Raw genomic sequence first — 22,290 nt, forward strand, 5'->3', positions numbered from 1 at the left:
AAAGGTAGAATCTGTAGTCCAGAAAACAACTTACTCTGAATCTTTAAAAAAAAACAAATTGATTAGAAAATAAGGAATTATAAAGCACTAAAATTTATCTTATACCTTTTTTTTAAACTTCTCATACTTGTGTGTATATGTATGTGTGTGTTGTATGTGTGTGTATGTGAAATGTTTAATCTGTTCATGTATAAATAAAAAGGATTCATATTCTAAACTAAACAGTTGTACAGGCCAGTGGTAAACATCTTTGAAAAAAACATCCATGAACACCTCTGAAAAAAAAGTTCAGCTCAAGCAACTTTGACATCAGTGAACATGAACAATAATAAAAGTTTTAACTTTTTATTATTTACACTTTGTTTTGTATGTAGCAGCAACAGGATATATAAATTGCTGCTATATTTGTAGTAAATATAGCCTGAATAGAATATATCTCTGTAACATAAAATGATGGATCTATTTTCTGAAATTCAAGAGGCCTAGATTCAACACAGAGCCCTACCAAACCGTGTGACCTTGAGCAAGTTCCTTAACCACTTCAAGCTAACTTGCTCTTCTATAAAATGTGACTAATAAAACTATCTACTTAAAGGAATGCGCAGCTAAATTTAAGTTCCAAATCTAGACCTAAAATAATCAGGATCTTGGGGAAAAGAGCCTAACACTGATATGTTAGAGGGACTTCAGGGACTAAGAAAGTGAGATAAAAGCAATAATTGAAGCTAGTAACTAGACAGAATTTAGATCAGGAAGGTAACAGTGGAAATGGAGATGAAAGCCAACTTTGAAGACATTTTAAGAGAAGAGATGATAAGAGAAAGAATTTATTTAAGATCATCTTAAAATGTGAATCAGATTTATGTCAATTCTTAAAACTGTAAAACCTTCCTATTGCCTTTAGAATTAAAATTAATTTTTTTTTTTACTCCTTTTCAGACCAACCTTCCAGCTAAGAGAAAGTAGAAAAACGAGACAAGTTTTGTTTTTAAATCTATTTGAAAGGATCGGAGAGCTACAGACATTGAGGATTTGAGGGAAGACCCAAAAGGAAAAGGAAACCCAGAGAGATAATCTAGCTTAACCTTTGTTAACTGCCAGAAAAATAAAAAGTAAATTTTCTCTGGAGAATGATGACCTCCCATAGAGCTCCAGACATACTGAAATTGTATTTATATGTATGGTAGTCAGTCAGAAGAAAACCAGAAATACAAAAAGGCAAAATTTGATTAAAAAACAGAAGACAGACTTCCAGATAACCAAATGTTGGTGTTATCTGACAGGCGCTTCAAGCCATAAATTCAAGAAGCTCTACAAATCCCAAGCAAAAGAGATACAAAGAAACCACCCCTAGACACATAATCAAACTGCAAAAATTAAAAACAAAGAAAAACCTTGCAAGCAAACAGAGTATAAGACATACTACCTTCATAAAAAGCAAAAATTATGCTAAGAGCTGACCTCCCAACAACAACAAAGCAAGAAGACAACAGAATGACATACTTTAAAGTACGAAAAAAAACCACCAAAACCTCCCAACCTAAAATTCTATTACATAATGAAAATGTCCTTTAACAATAAAAGCAAAATAAGTATCTTCAGAAACCAAAAATGGATGGACTTTTTGCCAGCACATCATACTCAAGAAAATATTAAAGGAAGTTTGTCAGGCAGAAGGAAAATTATCCCAGACTATACCCCAAGAGATTCAAGAAAAAATAGAGAGCAAAACGAATACTCAATAAGTAAGAACGTGGAGGATCTTTAACCTGTGGAAATAAAATATGCACCAATAATAACCCATATATCACAAGTGAGATGAATGCAGTTAAGTGTTTTGTATTGTCCAAAAAGTGGAACTGGCAAAAGTACTAATTTATATTAGGCTTCAGTAAATCAAGGATGTATGTTGTAATTATAGTAGAAGAATAGTAGAAGAATTTGTACCAAAGTCAATAGAGCGGGAAATTAATAAATGCTTGTTAAATTGAAAAGAAGGGGAAAAAGGACATTAAAAAAGAAACAAAAATGGTCAAACAAATGTAAAAATATTATGGTAGATTTAAACACAAACAGCAGTAAGTTGTCATCAAGTGTATAAAGAGTGAATAAAAGCAAAAAAAAAAAAAAAGCAAAAATAAGTACTCTCGTTAAAGACACAACTGTCAGACTGGATAAATATCTTCTCCTGATCTTTCAGCTTCACATCCTGCCATTCTCCTTTTTCTCACTAGTTCTCACCATACTAGTTTACACTCAGTTCTCAACTCCATTAAGTGATTTTTGATGTCAGGTCCTTTGTTCCCTCTGCCTGAAATCCTTTTCCCTCTAGTCTTCCCATAGCTCTTTAGATAGATCTGAAAAACTCTTCTTCAACTACTTTATCAAAAGAAAGTCAGCCATATGGTTTTCCATTCCTCAGCCCTTTGTTTCCTTCATAGCACTTTTCACATTTTATATTTATTTTGCTTATTAAATTGACTCCCCCGTTAAAATTAAGCTTCATTCATTTGTAAATTATGTACATATGTAAGTGTTTAGTATGTGCATGTGCCCTAGAGTGTTTCAAGGACTAAGGATATAGCAATGGATAAATCCCCTGCCCTGGTGGAGCTTACTTTCTGGTGCAGGAGATTATCACCATTTTAAAGTGAGAAGGCTGTGCAGCTTCCAGAAATGAAGTAACTTGCATTCAGACCCACAGCTAATACATGTCACGATCATGATTTAAACTCACCCTGTAAAATTTTAAACAAGCACCCAGCTTTTAGCATGGGAAGTTGCTGACAGAAGGACCGAGCAAGAAGGTCAATTTTTGTCTAGCAAATTGAAAGACAAAGTGTTTTACTTATTTATTTGAATAATCAAATGTGTCACGGATTTAGTATAGTCCATTCAGCACTGCCCATGTTCTTCAGGAGTTGCTCCGGTCATATGCCTTTGATGTTTCTTTATCATACCTGTTAGTCCCAAAATAATCGGGTATGATCACGATCACTAAAACCTGTGACACTCGAAGTTCCCAAGAGGATTACAGAAAAACAACATTGTAGGCACTAGTTAGGACTTCTCTAAATCTCTAACTGGTCTCTGTCTTTTGTGAGATGGGCAGAACTCCCTGAGAATTTCTCGGACATTTTATGCCTCTTAGCGTAAAGTATATGCAAGTTCAAGAGAAGGAAAAGTACCTATTCCTTTCCCCTGAGCTCTCTCAGATTTCCCCTAAGCCATCTGATCTGAAACATCCCTGGATTACACGTTTCTCAGTTTAGTTATTTTGACATCAATTCAAGCCAATGAAAAAAATCCCATCACATAGAAGAACGGAGATCAAAGGTAGCCAGGTAAATTTCTGCTAAGCCAGTTCTATTTATGATCCCTTTACTTTCACCACTCTAAGTGGTGACATGACATTCCTCTGTCATGTCCAACAAAGCAATGGTTTGTAAATCTGGCTGATCTAGGCATGTTAAAAACCTAGAAAGAGTTAGAATATAAATTATTCTAGAATATAAATTATTCTAGATCTAATTTATAGAATATAAATTATTGGCTCCATCCCCTAGAGAATTGATTCACAATGTCTGAGATCGAGTCCAGGGATATTAAAATGCTCCTTAAGCCATTCTGAAGTCTAGCCACTTTGGAAAAATGTTGTTCTAGGGAATTCCATTTTGTCATTGACCCATTTCAGGGTATCTACAGATAGATGATGGATTAAGGGAAATAAGCACTTCTCATGTTAATATTGAAAAATTCATTGGTCCACTGGAAGCCCATGGTTTCTAATCACTTGCTATTCAGTTACTCAGTTTCTGCATTAAAAAGAAAGAAAAATAATGACTTCATATTCTTCTTGACATTACATAGAGCTGCAATAGGAAGGCAAGAGTCCCTTTTCAATCAGAGACTGTTCTGTATCAGATGTTTTCAAATGCAAACTCCATGAACTTAAATTTTCACCAAACAATTCTGCAAAGTATGGGTCTCAAACTGAAAATGAAAAACAGGGCTTCCATGGTGGCGCAGTGGTTGAGAGTCCGCCTGCCGATGCAGGGGACACGGGTTCGTGCCCAGGTCCGGGAAGATCCCACATGACGCGGAGCGGCTAGGCCCGTGACCCATGGTCGCTGAGCCTGCGTGTCCAGAGCCTGTGCTCCGCAATGGGAGAGGCCACAACAGTGAGAGGCCCACGTACTACCGAAAAAAAAAAAAAAAGAAAGAAAAACAAAAAATTGCCTAGAAAAGTATTTTTCTTGATTGAGGAAAAATATTCATGTAGCTTAGTTTATAAAAGAGAGGATTCTAATGTATGGTATGTAAATTATTTTTAATCCCAAGTTGATTTTTTTTTTTTTTTTTTGGCCATGCCATGCAGCTTTTGGGATCTTAGTTCCCCACCAGAGACTGAACCCAGGCCCTGGGTAGTGAAAGAGCAGAGTCCTGACCACTGGACCACCAGGGAATTCCTGAATATTTTAACCATACTGGAAGAACTGTATATACTAAGTAAACCAGAGTCAACATTTCTAAAAGCAAATAAAATATTTTGTGAAACAAATGTACCTAAACATGTACCAGGTGGTGGCATAACCACACATGAAAAAAAAACACAAAGAACAAGAATTTTACTGTAGTGAGATATATTATAATTATCCCTAGTGAGGTATAACCTAAGGACAAAAGAAACTACAACTATTGTTAAACCACTTACAGTAATCAAATTCTTGGTAGTAGTATTATTTTGAGAATGTAGTGAGATTAAAGTGGAATAAAGCAAAGGAATAAGTGTGTGTCACGGATAACCAGGATTTTTGGCATAGGTGAAAAGAGGTTCTAAGTAGTATCACTGAGGTTAAATAAAGACCCTACCATTATGAATTTTAAGCTTTGAATTGGAACTATCAGCGTCAACGACTGATGCATCTTTTTTAAAAAGTCCTATTCCATTCACTGAAGAGGCCTAGAAACAACGAAAAATCCAGTGGTTTACACAGAGGACTCTTCATACCATTTCCCACTAAAAGAAACCTGGGATCCTAGAAAAACAACAAGTCTGGTAAGGCAGGAATTTCTTGTAAAACCAGAAAGTAAAGAAACTATTAAAGATTACTAGGGTTATGTCAAAAGAACTTAGTTCTTCAAAGATAGGACAGTTTAAGCATGAATAGGGATAATAACTGCAAAGGATTGAAATATATCAAATATGTTTAAATGTGTAAGGTTATAATGGTATTCAAAATAAAACAAACCTCACTGGTCACCCTTAGAAGTTGCTAAGGAATCAACTTATCTTGAAAATTAGTAAATCAAAAGAAACAAGCATTTATCTTGCCTTTCTTTTAAGAACTGAACCTCAGGATAACCAAATCATTGATTCCGAGCCCCCTGAAGTGGAAGCAGGGAGTCTTAAACACTGGACTGTCAGGGAAGTCCAGAAAGTTTCTTATCAGCCAGTCCTGTCCAATGCAGTTATTTAAATTTAATTAAATAAGATTTAAAATTATGTTCCTCAATCACACCAGCCACACTTCACACACTCTATAACCACATGAGGCTAGTGGCTACCACACTGGACAGTGTAGATATAGAATATATCCATCATCACAGAGTTTTACTAGATGTCATTAAGACAGTGACCATCAATGATTGCTACCAGCACAAACAGACAACCAGACCATAGTACCTATGGATGAAAGTATAAAACACCACCTAAAACACCAACTAAAGTAGTCTTGAGGAAACCAAGAAAAGTGAGAGCACATACAAAGAACATGTTAAGCACCGAAAGGGAGATGCATTCAGCAAGATCCAGAGTGTGGGAAACTGTACAAGAATAAATTGCAGTGAGAGAGAGGGGAGAGGGAAGGGGGGGACAGGGAGAATAGGGAGGAGAAGGAGGGAAGGAGAAGGGGGTGTGGTGCGAGGGGGCAGAGAGGACCTATAGAGACATATCAACCAATCACAACATATGGACTGTTATTGATTTGATCTTGACCGCAAAAACTTGTAAAAACTTTAATCGGGGAAATGTAAACTCTGAATAGATATCTGATTATCTTGAAGAAGTATTATTAGTTTTATTTTATATGTGATGATATTGAGAGTTTTTTTTTTAAAGGGTGCTTATCTTTTAGAGACACATGCCAAAACATTTATAAATAAATTATAATTTCTAGGACTCACTTCAAAATAATACAGGGGTAGGGGGAGAGGAAAGGGGACAGAAAAAGATGAGAATATAGAGAAAATGGGACGAAAGTTCATCATTACTGAAAGTACATGAGAGATACCTGGGTGTTCATTACAATATTCTACTTTTGTATAAGCTTGAAATTTGTCATAATAAAGTTTTATTTAAAACTAGAGCATCATTGAAATCAATCAACTTCAGCATCTCCCTTCAACCACCCATGTTTTAGAATGCTGCGCTTTTAAAGATATTTAGCACAGCTCACAAGCAAAGCTCCCTTCTTGTGTATATATGTACATGTACATATAAAAAATAAATTTATAAGATGTGACACTTAGAAGACTGTTTCAGCTGGCATTGATTCAAGTTCTTAAACAAGGTTTTACTGGATGCCTACTATAAAGCAGATGCTGTACTTCTAAAAAAGCCTGAATTTTATAGTATTGGAATTAAAAATTTATCAACTATACCATACTGCCTCTCAACACATACTGATTCGTACTGGTTAACAATAATAGCTACCATTCATTGAGTTCTTATCAAATGCTTGGTGGTGATGTTTACATTTACATTATTTCATTCAGTCCTCTCAAAATTCTATGCAAGAGTCTTCGTTTTACCAGGAAGGTATTCATACGGTGAGAAGTTCCAAGGAACTTGACAAAAGGTCACCTGTGTAAGAGTGGGAGAGCCAGGATTTGAACCCTGATCTGACCTCAAATCTCATGCTGTTTTTAGACAAAACACCTAACATCCACCTAAACTAGCCTCCAAGATAGGTATTCTTGTATTTCTAACTTACATACACAGAATTTGACATATACTTCAGCTATGGTTTGTTGAGACTATTCTGATTGTCATATATTTTAATATTAACTTTGTGATTCGTTTCCCAAGCTATGGTTTGTTGAGACTATTCTGATTGTCATATATTTTAATATTAACTTTGTGATTCGTTTCCCATGCTATACTGGTTCATATTAAGCTTTAATTTAAGCATCCCAGTTTTCCATATAACGTGTAATTAAATCTGGTCTCTGAATCACATTGCTCTCACTCAGCTGATTATTTGAAGTACATTTAATATCCTAAATTTTTTTATTGTGGTAAAATACACATAAAATTTACTATTCTTAGCTGTTTTTAGATGTATAATTCAGTGGCATTTAGTACATTCACAATGTTGCACAAGCATCACCACTATCACAGAATGTTCTGCTAAATTTAAACCTTAAATGTAAAATTCCAACCTCAAATGATGGTATACTCAACATTCCAAGTTCTATTAGCTAACTATTGAGTGTTACATCATCAAAAGTTTAAAGAAACATTCTTTTGTGTCACTGTTATAGCTGAAGAAACCGTTTTGTTTACATCACTGAGGAAACTGTATTAAATAGAACCTTGCAACACTGTACCAAAGATCTCTTTCCAGGTCAACATGAATAATTAATGAAACATTCTTTAAGTGTCAAATGCCTTGTACAAACAAAAGCATTCTAAGTCTGCCCCTTCCTTCTGTTCAGAAAGCATCATCCTTCTACAAATTAGTCATTCTCTGTCTACATACATATATTTATACTAAGAACTCCACTTTTTGGCTTCTAATGATTTATTTTTCCATGATTCTTAGTGAACCTATCTTTTTTGGCTACTTAAAGTGTACAACTATTTTTTTCTAAATGTTTATAATCTATTTTAGAACAACTGTGGCATGTAAAATTTAAGGCTCTTTTAAGTATCAAAGCATTTTTTTTTAACTAAAAAAAATGTTTACTTCGTTGATACTAATTTGGATTTAGAGTTGCTGTTCTTGATTGATATTTGGCATTAAACCAAATAACTTCAAATATAAAAAAAATTTTAGAAATACACTTTAGAAAAGGTGTACCTTAATAATAATAAAAACTAGATGTAAAAGCATTGTCTAAACTCTTTAGGGTTTATTTCAAGACTCCTTATATCCTATCCTATGGTATTAACAGCTAGAATAGGTGGTGGAGAACCTGAACTTCGCAAACTGGAAAATTTTATGATGAGTTTTCTAGTTGAAAATGTGTTTTATAAATAAAAGCTAGTATAGTGTCCATGCCATTTTCTCTTTTCTTTTTGTTGTTCACTAAATATGAAACACTTAGATAATGTGGATTTGCTTATCAAATCCTTAGGCTACAAAATAAGGGTAACACATAAATTCTCAAGAGATAGTTAAAACATTACTATTTTACACAGGAGTACATAAAAAGTACAGGAAGGCTGAAAATCTAAATTGATTCACAGACTTTTCTTTCAGCAAGCTTTATTAATCCATCATGGATCTACTCATGTTTGTATATGATTTCATACAGTGAAGGGTTAAAAAAATAAAGGTTCTCCCAGAAAACAACCTTTGGTGCCTATGTCACACGACTAGAGGACTGTGTAACCCAGCTTTCAAAAGTTGTTTTTCAACTACTAATTAGTAGCTTCATCAGAAGTGGAAGTACATACATTAAAACTCAAAGCCAAACACTGTTCTCCTAGTGCCTCAAGTAGTTTATTGGTACTTATTATCCACATTTCCATGAATATAAACATTCTAAATGACTGTCACTAGTGCAGGTACATTTAACATGTGAAGGCTCCACAGGAAGCTACTTCATTTTGTGTGAACATGAACCAAGTTTCCAAAAACTCCATTTAAAAAAACCAAAAAAACCCAAAACCAAACCCTGGTAGCAAAGTGCATTTCTTTTGGTTATCTTCAAAACAAACAGGTGTTGGCTTTAACACATAGAAATCATGTTGATTTGCTATATATGATCACAGGAAGCAAGTCTTTACCTGTAGATAAGAATTAGGTAAAGGTTTTTCCTCCTTTTAATTTAGAGGGTTTTTTTGGATTCCAAAGTAAACAGTACCAGTGAATTTTCACAAAACATAGCTTTGCTACTTTCCCCTTCATTTTCTATAATCGTAATTCTTATCTGTAGTACTGTATCATTTCTTCCTACCTTATAATCAGGACTAGACTGCCTGCATAACACTGTTCAGTTTGTAAACAAAAAATTAAAGCTCAGAGCACATAAGGACCTCTCTTACATTTTCACTGCACAGTGCATTAGGTGTTGGTTATAAAGCTTCTGCTTCTCTCAAAACACTACAAAAATATATGAAAAACCACATCTGTGTTCAGCCAGCAAATATAATAAAACAAATATTTTACAACTGGAATACTTTAGAGACCATGTATTGTAGTTACACCCTCTTGACTGAATTCATCAATTGCTTTCTTCATAAATCCATACATTTGTCAAAGCATATGCATTTACGAGTAGTCTACATGCCCAAATTTACTATGTAAAAGAGTTAAGTAAATTATTTTAGGTTCTTTAACTGAAAGTGACTCTTGACAACAAACTATTTCTAAAACAGCCCTAAATCCCCAAAAAGGTGTTTTAAACCTGACCGTGTAAAAAGATGCATAGCTATTTCTAGAAAGTAAAAGACTATACACCAAAACATGCTTTGTCAGAAAAACTAATCCATGCACTTGAATATGCCCCAAATACCTCTTTTTAAATTTTAAGTTAGACCAACTTAAACATCGTCTAGAATTAAGATACAGCATTACAGTATTTGATTCCAGAAAATGTCAAAATTCATTCAGCCAAACTTAAAAAGCCAAGCACTGCCTCCTTGTCCCTTACTGGTTGGACCAACGTGACCAGTATGACTGTATATATTAATCTACCTTAACGTTTCCATTCATTAGCATAACATACAAACCCTTGCATGCAATTTCTTTGCAAAGGCTTCCCCCCAAAAGATGTAAGCACAAAACACTAGGCAGACACTCTTCAAAGTTTTATTTCACTAACTTCAGGTCAAATTTCCACAGCTGTTTTCTGGTCAATTTTCTATCTTTGCTTGGCTTCCCAAAATGGTAGTACCAAAAGATTTGTGGGGTAGGCAGAAGAGGCCATTTTAAGAAGCACTGCATTTACTCATCTTCCACAAGGCAACAGAGTTGGATATCTGATTGTTCAACAAAACAAAGCTTTAACAGCATCCAGGAGGGCAGGCAGGCAAACCAGGATGTAGACACTCTTCCATTTGTCAAAATCAGACCACAGAAAACCTACTCCACACAGATCTAAAAGGTTATCACCATTCATCTTTTCTTTTTCTGCTGCCTCAACATTTTTCTTCTTTTAATTATCATATCATGTAGTTTCTCAAGTCCTTCCTTCAGTCCATCGCCTATGATTGCACAGGTGGGCTGCAAATGCCAGGGAGTTGATGAGCTCAGTTCACCCATTGCTAACAATTTCTCAATTTCTGAGAGAGACAATGAGTTCCTCAGGTCTTGTTTGTTAGCAACTATTAGCACAGGGACTCCTTGATTTTCCGATATCCTAGTTATTTTATGAAGTTCAGTTTTGGCTTCTTCCATCCTTTCAACATCAACAGAGTCCACGACAAACACAATGCCATCTGTGCATCTGGTATATGACTTCCACAGTGGCCTTAATTTCTCCTGACCACCTACATCCCAGAAGTGAAAAGTGACTGTTTTAGAATTTCCCAAGGTTACCTTAATTTTTTCCGTGTTAAATCCTTTGGTAGGTACGGTATTTACAAATTCATTGAACTGCAGCCTGTATAACACAGTTGTCTTTCCAGCAGAGTCCAAACCCAGAATGACAATGTGGAAGGACTGAAATGAAGGCAGGCTGGACAGGATAGAAGTCTGGTCTGACAGTCCATTCCCCATTTCCAGCTGCAAGGAAGTGTTCCAAATTGAAAGGCTTTCTTCTTACTGCGTGAGAACTTCTCTTCCTAGGGGATCCAGCTACCAGACTGAAGGGGAAAATGAGTAAGTTATTCTTGTGAAATAATGTGCTACAACTGCTTTTCTCTCTTCCTGCTAAACTAAGCAACACGAGGAACTTGATAAATAAAACTTGCTTCAGTAAACAAACCAAGTGAGATAAGAAACATACGCGATCCAAGGTAAACGACAGAATAATCATTGCCGTTGAAATTCTTTAACATTCACTGAAATTGTAGTAATATGTATTTTTCTCTACCCCCCTGGGTCCCCAGACCTTTAAGACCTCATACCGGAGACAACCTAGTCACCAGCAACTCGTCCAAGTCGCAGTAACCACAGAAGTGCCTTTTTTGGCAGAAAATTTGTAACACATAATCTGATCTTCAGGATCTAATTGTACACGCTTAACAGCATACGCAAGGTCACTATTAGCCTCCGCGCGCCAACCGCCCCACCCCAAAATACAATGCTCTCACCTCCCGAATTGGAGCCTGGATCCAAATGAGAAAGCATTGGCAGGCTTTTCTACGCGGGGGCAGAGAAGCACCCCACCGCCGCTCAGCTTAGCTCTCCACGCAGCTCCGGCGGTTGCCTCACTAGAAACTGTGGGTCCAGACTACGACCACGCCCACTCCACACGGCCCACCCCTGAGCCCAAATCCCATTGGTCACCTGCGTCAGCGCGTCCATGCCACACGCACCCCCGCGCCCTAATTGGTGAGTGTAACTGCCGCTCCCAGCACGGCGGAGCCGGGCTCTCCCTCGGTCCACAGGCACCACCTGTTGCCCTCAAGTTAGAAAAGAGGGCGCCTGCGGAGGGAGCCGAGCGACCCCTGCAGGGGAAGGGGAGCCTCGGCCGGTCGGTCTGGTCCCGCCAGCCGGCTCGCTCCTCCCGCCCGGGCGCACCTGCAGCGCGGCCCACGGATGCCATGCAGAGGTTCTCACATCCGGGGCCCGCGGTCACCGCCGGCGCCTTAACCCTTTGTCCGCTGGCCGGAGGGTGCTCCCTGCGGCTGCGCCGGCCCACAGGCGTGAATGATCCGACCTGCGGCAGCCGCCGGGGCAGGCCCGCTGTCCTCGCAGCACGATCCCCTCACCTCGCCGCTCCGCACCCGGCCGGCTCGTCTCCCCGGGCAGGGCGTGGCCACACCAGCTGCCCGCCCCGCTGCGGCTCACCTGACTAATGTCCTTCCCTGGTCCGGACCCAAACGTGGCTCACTGCCGCTCGGGAGCGCGTTGATACCAGCGCGAGGGCGCCAGCGAGGCCTGGGCGGTGGCAGGGGACGAGACACCTCTTCCAAGGGTCTGGCCGGGCGCCGGGCTCGGGGCTGCCCTAACGGTGCTCGGCCGACCGCTACCGGCGCCTGCCACGGCCCCGCCCCCTTCCGCGCTAGCCGGCCAGTCGGGGGCGTGCGGGAGCCGGGTCTCCTAGCAACGCCAAAACAAGGTCACGTTCGAACAGGCCTAGCGCTGACTGGCTGCGGGCCAGTCGGGAGGGGCTTCCGGTCTCATCCCCGAGAGCCGCTGCTGTCTCAGACGCTTTCTGCAGCCGGCCGCGAGCTTCGGGCGGACGACACCCGGGTCCCACCCTGCACCGCCTATCCTCAGGGCACTGTATGGCGTCCTCAGGGCGGTGGCCGATGACGTCGGGTCAGGGATTTCAGAGGACGCCAGACAGGCGGGCCCCTTATATAACGGGGTGACTTGGACGTGCCTCAGTAGCTGCCCAGACAGTCCTGGGCCAGCTTGGTGTCTGTAACACACACTCCTTTTGCCGAGCAAATAAATACTCTCTGCCACGTGATGCTACCAACATCTCCGTGAGGTGGCGACAGGTAGAAATATGCCGGGTTTTACAGATGAGGAAATCCACTGGCTGTTTCTAATAATCCAAGGAAAATCAGTGGTGGTCCTGGAACTTAAATCTGCTAGTTACTAAATGCATAATGCTTTCCATTGGATAATTCTGACTCTTATTGCAGCTGTGTGCTTGACCCATAGATGTGCAAATATTTACTGAACACTTAATAGGAGTAGGCACAATTCTATGTGCCGGGGATAGACTGGCGCTCGTGGAATATTGGAGTCTCATGGGAGAAAATGGAAGTAACCAAATTCCCACAAGAATAAATGTAATTACAAAATAGGATCATTGATAATTTAAGAGTACTTATGACAACAAATAAGGAGGAGTACTGACTTAAAGTTCTGGGAAATAGTTAATGAACAAACATCTTTTGGGTGGAGACTGAAAGATATTGGAAGAATTTTTATGGTGCACTTTTCAAAAAATTTTCACTTTTTAGATATGGACTGAAATTTCCTCAAGAAATTTCCTGATTTTTCTCAAGACCATTATTGCTATATTTATCTCCATTAAGACTAGCATAGGAACAGTACTTGTCACACTAGACTTTAAAAAATAACTGACATAAAACCTAAAAACTTTAATAAGCACATGCATGTTTTCAAAATAGCAACACTAATTTTGGAAATAAAGCTAGAATTCTCAAACAGCATATTCTATCAAGTTATTTATCTAGTATAAGCCAAGGCTTGCCTTATTAGTTATAATTGTGGAATCTCGTTAGCCATTTACAATAATTAGCAAGCGAGTGATAAAGGGCTAGTCTCCTTGGAAATTTAAAGATATTCTTTATTAAGCTGGAGAAAAACTTGCGAATTCTCATTAAAAAAAGAAATAAGAGCAAGATTCAATGACAGCTTTCTTTTTATAGTAGCTCTGAAATCAAGCAGGCCATATTAGTTGCATATTCCCATATTAGTTGCAGGGATGCATTACTGCACACACTTCCCTGAACAAAAAAGGATGAGATAGGAAAATATTGAGAGCTTACAGCCTTGCAGAATCACCTATACCAAATTGTACTTTAATGTTTTATACTAGGCTTATAACTAGAACCTGCTTGGTTAACTACAGCCTGTGGGTCAAATTCAAGAGATAAGAATGGTTTTTACATGTTTAAAGGGCTGCAACAGAAAAGACAAGATAAGACTGCAACAGAGACCATCTGGGGCCTTGAAAAACCTAAAATATTTGCTCTCAGGCTCTTTATGGGAGAATGATACTTGCTTTATGAGCAGTAACAACCATATGAAAAGGCAGCAAATGATAGAAAAAGTGATGAAATTCATGGAATACATTGTCTACTTTGTCTCACAGTCTTTCTATAGAAGGCCCATTCAAATATTTTATTTAGATGCTATGCCAGGAAAATGCTCCCTTTAGGCTACAGCTCATAAACTGTGTACTGAGGTGCTCTGGGGTACCTCAGGGAAATCATAGGGCATGGGATATTTTAACTTTTTGAGGGGAACACAGTGCCATCTGTTGGACTCTGTTAACAACTACAACTATTAAGTTGTCTGGATCTATCTACTGAATAAACAGAACTTTGGGGTATTTCTTTTGGCTTGAGGCACCATGAAAAAATTATGGAGACACTAGGAGCTCTGCCTTTAGTTATGGTTTTCCAAACTTGGCTAAAAATGAGAATCACCTCATAGTGCTTGTAAAATACAAATTCCTGGTCCCTATTACAGACCTGCCAAATCAGAATCATCAGGAGAAGGGCTAGTGAGTGATCTGCATTTTCAACAAGTATCCTGGTTAATTAATGATGAGACATTTTGAAGAAATATTAATCTTAAAGAAATTTTATTATTAGAAAGGAAAAGTAAGTTTTCTCCTTTCAAATAACAAAACTGAGTAATTTACCTTGTTTCTCCTTTATGAATACCAGGACCCAGATCAAATCTGATGCCTGAGGCGTTCTTTTTCTCCTCCATAATCTGATTTTCTACCATATACTTAAACTAAGCATCCACATACTGCGACTAATGTCCTTCCTGACCTTTGCCACTCCTTATTTTTATATATTGCTGCTGCTTCTAGAATTTCTCACTTTATTTGTTTCAGTACATATTTATTAGAGTTTCCCAAATTTGAAAGTCTAGGTAAACAGAAGACATGCTTTCTGGCGGAAGGAATTAGTTCAGTGGAGGTGCTAGACACACAGCACATAATTGCTATGATATCCCGCAGGACTTATGAGTAGGAAAATAGGAGTTACTATCAAGTCCTGTGCTTGCACAAACTTTATCTGACAGAATAGCTTAACAGAAAATCATAATTTTAAACTGAATATTCAAAGAACTCAATATTAGACAAGGGGTAGGGGAACAGAATCGCAGGTAGAAGTAACACTACGCAGAGCATGGAGACATTAAGTTTATGATATGTTCAAACCCATCCAAAAAGAGGAGATGATAATTTCTCATGGGAAAAAAATAATGTGCTAGGGGCACTTTAATGGATAGGTCTTCCAGACAGAAAATCAATGAGGAAACAGCATTTAAACAACACTATAGACCCGATGACTCTAACAGACATATATACAACACATTTCAACAGCAGCAGAAGACACCTTCTTCTCAGACCCACATGGAACATTACCCAGCGTAGATCATACGCTAAGCCACGAAACAAGTCTCGACAAAGTCAAGAAGATTGAATTCGTATCAAGTATCTTTTCTGACCACAATGGTAAGAAACCAGAAAGCAGTAACAGAAGAAAAATTGGAAAATTCACAAATACATGGAAATTAAACAACACAGTCCTGAACAACCAATGGATCGAAGAAGAAATCAACAGGGAAATCAGAAAAGATCTTGAAACAAACGAAAATGGAAACACAACAAAACAAAACTTATGAGATGCAGCAAAAGCAGTTCTAAGAGGTCATTTATAGCTATAAATGCCTACATTAAGAAAAAAGATTACATTACATTTCAGAGAACTGGAAAAAGAAGGATAAACCAAGCCCAAAGTTATGAGACAAAGGAAATGATAAAGATTAGAGCTGAAGTAAGTGAAATAGAGAATAGAAAATTAATAGAAAGATCAACAAAACTTAGGGTTGGTGTTTTTAAAAAGATAAATTGGCAAAACTTTAGCTAGACTAACCAAGAAAAAAGAGGACTCAAATAAATAAAATTATAAGTGAAAGAAGGGACCCTGCAATGTATACCACAGAAATACAAAGGATCGCAAGAAAATACTATGAATAATTATACGCCAACAAACTGTACAACCTAAAAGAAATGGATAGATTCCTAGAAACATACGATCTACCAAGACTGAACCATGAAGAAACAGAAAATCAGGATAGACCAATAATGTGTAAGAAGACTGAATCAAAGAACTCCCAACAAAGAAAAGCCCAGGACCAGATGGTTTCACTGGTGAATTCTACCAAACATTTAAAGAAGAATTAACACCAATCCTTCCCAAACTCTTCCAAAAATTGAAGAGGGAAGGCATACTCCCAAACTCATTTCATGAGGCCATCATTACCCTGATACCAAAGCCACAAAAGGACACTACAAGAAAAGAAAACTACAGGCCAATATCCCTCATGAATATAGATGCAAAGATTCTCAATAAAATACTAGGAAACCAAATTCAACAGCATATTTTAAAAATCATATAACATGATCAAGTGGGAGTTATTCCTGGGATGCAAGAATGGTTCAACATAAGCAAATCAATAAATGTGATATACCATATTAATACAATGAAGAATTATACATGCACACACAGACACACACACAATGGAATATTATTCAGCCTTAAAAAATAAGGAAATTCTGCCATTTGCAACAGCACGGATAAACCAGGAGGTCATTATGCTAAGTGAAATAAGTTAGAGAAAGAAAATACTGTATGGTATCAATTATATGTAAATCTTAGAAAGTTGAATTCACAGAAACAGAGTAGAATGGTCGTTGCCAAGTGCTGGGGGGCAGGGAGGTGAAATGGGGAGCTGTTGGTCAAAGGATACAAATTCCAATTTTAAGACAAGTTCTGAGGATCTCATGTACAGCATGGTGACTATAGTTAACAATACTGCATTGAAAGTTGCTAAGAGACTAGATCTTGATTATTCTCAACACACACACAAATGGTAACTGAATGATGGATGTTTTAACTAATCTTAGTGTAGTAATCATTTCACAATATAAACATATATCAAATCATCATGTTGTACACCTTAAACTTACACAATATCATATGTCAATTATAACCCAATAAAGCTGGAAATAAAAAGATATGCCTAGGAAAAAAGACGTTTTCCTGTGCCCCAAATAATAGCAGAAAAACAGATGCATTTTATGTTTCTGAAGTGTATCAGTACCATTCATACTCATGGTAATTTATTCATGCTTCATAATCGTATAGTCAGAAAGTTTTTTTGAGCTAGACTCAATTTTCAATTGCCTCTTGAACTCTGCCAAATACCCAGCATGTTCAAAACTTAATTAACACTTCATTATCATTCCTATTGAAACATGGCCCACCTCTTTTAGTCCTTTATTTTTGGTTTATGGTAATTTATTTAATAACCCCAAGTAGTGAATTGGGAGATTGGGATTGACATATATACACTAATATGTATAAAATATATAACTAATAAGAACCTGCTGTATAAAAAATAAATAAATTTAAATAAATAAATAGAAGCTTTATCTCCTCCAGAAAAAAAAAAAAAAGAACCCCAAGTAAAAATCTCAGACCTGTTGTAAAAATTCTCCTATGCCTCACTTATGATTAGCCACCAATGTCTCTTTAATCCATTTCTTTCTTTACATTCCCACTTCCACTGCTTACATCTGGTTCTCATGATGTGTCTCCTAAGCGGGTTAATTCACCTCCTAACTGATTTTTCAGTTAATAGGCAGAGGCACTGGGATTTGTTTCCTATGTCTGGCACCAGAGTCTGTTCTCCTTTCAATTACATTCAAGGGAGTCCACATTTAGGTTAATTCACTTTGATCCACTGTAGCATAAACCCAGGGTATAATTTTGATAAGACTTTAAAAAAAAAAAAGATGCCCGAAGGGAAGTACAACCCAAAATTCACTTGGAATGAATGCCTAGATAAGAATTCACCTGGCCACAGGTCCAAAACCCTCCTCATTAACATTTTATGGTCAGCTTCAAGGTCTAACTCCACCAGGACAGACTGCCCCTTCCTCCAAGAGGATCTCCATGGGCCTCTGGACACCTATTTCAGGCCCAACTGCAAAGAGGCTCAGGGGTAGAAAGATGTCATGCCATGCCACATACAAGGCCTACTTTCTATGGCTCTACTTCCTGACCTTGAACCTGCCTCTTCTGGGATGAATGACAGTAAGAATGTCCAGTCCAACAAGCCCCCAATAAGGCCATCACATCAGAATATATGAGTCCTGATTCTTCTCAGTTTTAAGTAACACTCTGTGTTATATTTGATTTCAACAGTCTAGTTCTGTTCAGTCCTTTTTAGATTTCTGCCATGTGTCCTGAACATCTTAAACCTCTCTGTCACAGGTTTCACGCCCTCTCGTTGGAGTGCTCCAAGGCTCAGTCCTTCAGTCTTTCTTCTTAGGTAATTTGATCCAGTACCAAGGCTTTAAACAGCCTCTATGCTCTCAAATTTGTCTCCGACCTGGACCTCTTCCCTGAACTCCACAACTGAGATGAATATAAGCACCTCAAACAACCTCTAAACCTGCTCCGCAGACTCAACATTTCTCATCGTACCCAGTGGCAACCCAGTTTACCTACTTGATGAGAGCAAGAACCCAGGAGTCATCCTCATTACATCTAATCCACCAGCAAGCCCTGCAGACACGCATATCCACCACGCTTCTCATCACCCCACTGCTGTCCCTCTATTTCATGTCTATTGTTTCCCTGGTCTTCTCATATAGTTTCCCTACTTCTGGGAGAAAGCTTTCCCCCCAGGCTCAAATATCATCTCCCAAGAAAGGCCTCCCCTAAATACTTTATCTGAAGTATCTACCCTGCCCACCCTTCTCCACCATCACTCTCTTTTCCTTATTCTGCTTTATCTCTTCTGCCTAGCACTTGTCTCTATGTGGCAAAATTTGTATTTGTTTACTGTGTGCCCTCATTAACTGTCCTTCTTCTTTGCCACTGTAAGTTCTAGGAGGCAAGGATAATGTCAGTCTTACATACCACTGTATCCTCAGTGTCTACAGCAGTGTCTGGCACATAGTAGGAACTCAGTGAATTTATCAAATGAATATCTAATATCCTAAGAACTGCCCAAACAGAAACCCACAGATCTCCACAAAAACAAATAATAATTTCAAGGCACAATTCCATACAGAGAAAAACAGAACAAATGACTTGTACCTATTTATTCTTAAATAGCCAACAGATCCTAGATAAACAACTTTGAATGTACCATTGTTAATAAAATAGAATGCTTAGCTTCTCAGTATAAAATATCTGCATTAACAGTCATCTCAGTATTTTTTTTTTTTTTTTTTTTTTTTGTGGTATGCGGGCCTCTCACCGCTGTGGCCTCTCCCATTGCGGAGCACAGGCTCCGGACGCACAGGCCCAGCGGCCATGGCTCACGGGCGCAGTCGCTCCGCGGCATGTGGCATCTTCCTGGACCGGGGCACGAACCCGTGTCCCCTGCATCGGCAGGCGGACTCTCAACCACTGCGCCACCAGGGAAGCCCTCATCTCAGTATTTTTAAGACTAATCATCAGGTACTCGCTGTGTTTTTATAACTAATGAACCTATTCAGGCGGTTTTCTCATTCCCAAGAGCAAAAGGACCCCAAGGAGTGTTCAGATCTTTACACCTTTTGAGGCAGAAACTAATTATAATTTGAGAGTAAGTGTTTTCCTCTATCTTCAAATCATTCATGTTTTGAATATTTTAGTTCAAGTTTCAGCCAGGTTTTTCTTTTTTAAGCATTTCCATATTTTTTGTTTGTTTTCACCCAATATTTGCTTCTTTGTTTTTTTTGTGTTTTTTTTTTGGCGGTACGCGGGCCTCTCACTGTTGTGGCCTCTCCCGTTGCAGAGCACAGGCTCCGGACGTGCAGGCTCAGCGGCCATGGCTCACGGGCCCAGCCTCTCCGCAGCATGTGGGATCTTCCCGGACTGGGGCACGAACCCGTGTCCCCTGCATCAGCAGGCGGACTCTCAACCACTGCACCACCAGGGAAGCCCCATGCTTCTTTGTTTTATTAGTGGTGGTCATCCTGTTGTGGGTGCAGGGCAGGGGGACAGTTATCAGAGTGTACATGGTTAACATGACCACACTGTTCCCTTTGGATAAGAAATGAAAACCATTATCTTCATGAGTCAGGGAGAAGCAGAAATTCCCCCTTTTCAATTAAATATATCCTGGTACTTTTAACATCAAGGGTTCGTATGAGCCTGGTATAAAATATGTAACAATCACTCTTGAAATGACTGGTCAGAACTATCATATATAATTGCAAATGCTCCCTCTTTTTGTCGAACACAGAATGAAGGGATTGGATAACTCATTTCAAATTCTCTAATCTAAAATGAACATCTGTAAACTTAGTGTGGAAAATTTCATTTTTACTCAAAATAGAATTGATATCATAACATTTTGAGATGTTTTAATTAAGGTAAAACATTTTAATATCTAATGAGATGGTACATGGTAAAATATTGCCTCAAATACTCCCACATTATTAAAGAATTTCTAACAATTTAAAGTATCTTTAAATGAGCTTTATGGATAAATATAAAACAAACAATAGACTAGTTCTCATTACAAAAAGTTACCTACTAAATAATTATATTAGGACAATTTAGAAAGACTATAGTCTATAAACTAGTGAAAATAATGGGAAGAAAAAGTTTTGTCACATTTCTATTAAACCTATTTTATTTGTTTGTTTATGCACGTACTTAAAAACATATTCCACAAACGTTTGATAGAGCAGCAAGCTAGTACTGGAATAGATACTTAGAAAACTACAACTTGCTTTTTGCCCTAATGAGTGTGTGCGTGTGTGAGTGTGTGTGTGCGTGTGTGAGTGTGTGTGTGTGTGTGTGTGTGTGTGTGTAATGGTGTTGCAGGAGTTGACCAGGTGTGGCAGGTGATGATCTGGAAGAAAGACAAAGGATAAATAATTCAGTTTACTAATCCTGAAGAAGGAGTAACTAATTTATGATGGTAAACAATATAATAAACCACCTTTACATTTAACATTTAAGGGCAGCTTGGACTCTGGTTTATTTTAAAATGAGAAGTCAGGTAGAATCTTTGCTTCCATTCAATGAGTTCTCATGTACTGATAAAAAAAAAGCATGCTTTACTGGAAACTTTGTTCTTGATGAATGATAAGAAAAGATTATTTAAGAGAAAGATGACAAAGTATGCCACGTGTTTGAATATCAACATATTGCTCACTCTATCGCTATAAATAATATATTTTGGTTGCCTATGGAGAACATTACAGAACTTAAATGAGCTTTCTATTTTGATGCAGAAGTCCTAATTAAAGTCTAACAAGTAAACCATTAATACAAAGAGTCCTATACACCTTATTTGATTTTAAATTTCTAATCCTTATTTTATTTTATGTTTTAGTTCACATTAAGGAAATCTTTGATCACATCTGAGATGATTATTGAACACTTCAATGCTATCACATGTATGACATCAGTTTTTTTACTTTAAGTAAAACAATGTTCAAGTTTCTGGGCATAGAAAGTGATCCTTTAAAAATATAAGTGATGGTTGATTAAATGATGTGTACAAAATACCATGGTTTTTTTTTTTTATAAATTTATTTATTCATTTATTTATTTATTTTTGGCTGAGTTGGGTCTTTGTTGCTGCGCGAGGGCTTTCTCTAGTTGCGGCGAGCGGGGGGTACTCTTTGTTGCAGTGTGCAGGCTTCTCATTGCAGTGGCTTCTCTTGATGCGGAGCACAGGCTCTAGGCTCACAGGCTTCAGTAGTTGTGACTCGCGGGCTCTAGAGTGCAGGCTCAGTAGTTGTGGCGCTCGGACTTAGTTGCTCCACGGCATGTGAGATCTTCCCGGACCAGGGCTCCAACCCGTGTCCCCTGCATTGACAGGCGGATTCTTAACCACTGCGCCACCAGGGAAGCCCACCATGGTTATTTTTTAAGAGGGTATTTTAATAGTAAGTGAATATAAAATGACTCCTAAATCAACCTGTCTTCAACAAACTTAGCCTAGTAAAGTTAAGATAACAATACTCCAGCATAGGAAGATATAAGGGCAGGGGTACATGTAATGCTGTGGAAATGTCTGATCACATGGGTTTATTTTCAATCAGGAAGAGCAGGCACACATCATGGAAAAGGTGATGTTGAAGCTGGACACAGAAAGAAAGCTTTGAGTGTGCTGGCGGAAGGCAGGCGAACAGGAGCCCAGAGAGGGA

General features: G+C 38.3%; 1 protein-coding gene across 13 annotated transcripts in view; it reads right to left on the reverse strand.

The window, feature by feature from the left end:
• ARL4A (ARF like GTPase 4A) overlaps positions 1-22,290 on the reverse strand; it is a 978,493-nt gene that overhangs the window by 913,575 nt on the left and 42,628 nt on the right. The window contains exons 1-2 of one of the 13 annotated variants that reach the window (XM_079931988.1): positions 12,186-12,528; positions 8,306-11,035 (exon numbers count right to left, since the gene is read on the reverse strand). The exons of 10 other annotated variants lie outside the window; for them this stretch is intronic. In XM_079931988.1, the coding sequence (XP_079788114.1) occupies positions 10,347-10,949 (603 nt within the window). In that variant the 5' untranslated portion in view covers positions 10,950-11,035; positions 12,186-12,528 and the 3' untranslated portion in view covers positions 8,306-10,346. Of the gene's footprint in view, positions 1-8,305; positions 11,036-11,485; positions 11,607-12,185; positions 12,529-22,290 lie in introns of those variants that run through there. 2 more of the 13 variants (XM_079931986.1, XM_079931987.1) reach the window with 2 other exon arrangements.

This window comes from Stenella coeruleoalba (genome assembly GCF_951394435.1).
Source record: "Stenella coeruleoalba genome assembly, chromosome: 9".
NCBI lineage: Eukaryota > Metazoa > Chordata > Mammalia > Artiodactyla > Delphinidae > Stenella > Stenella coeruleoalba.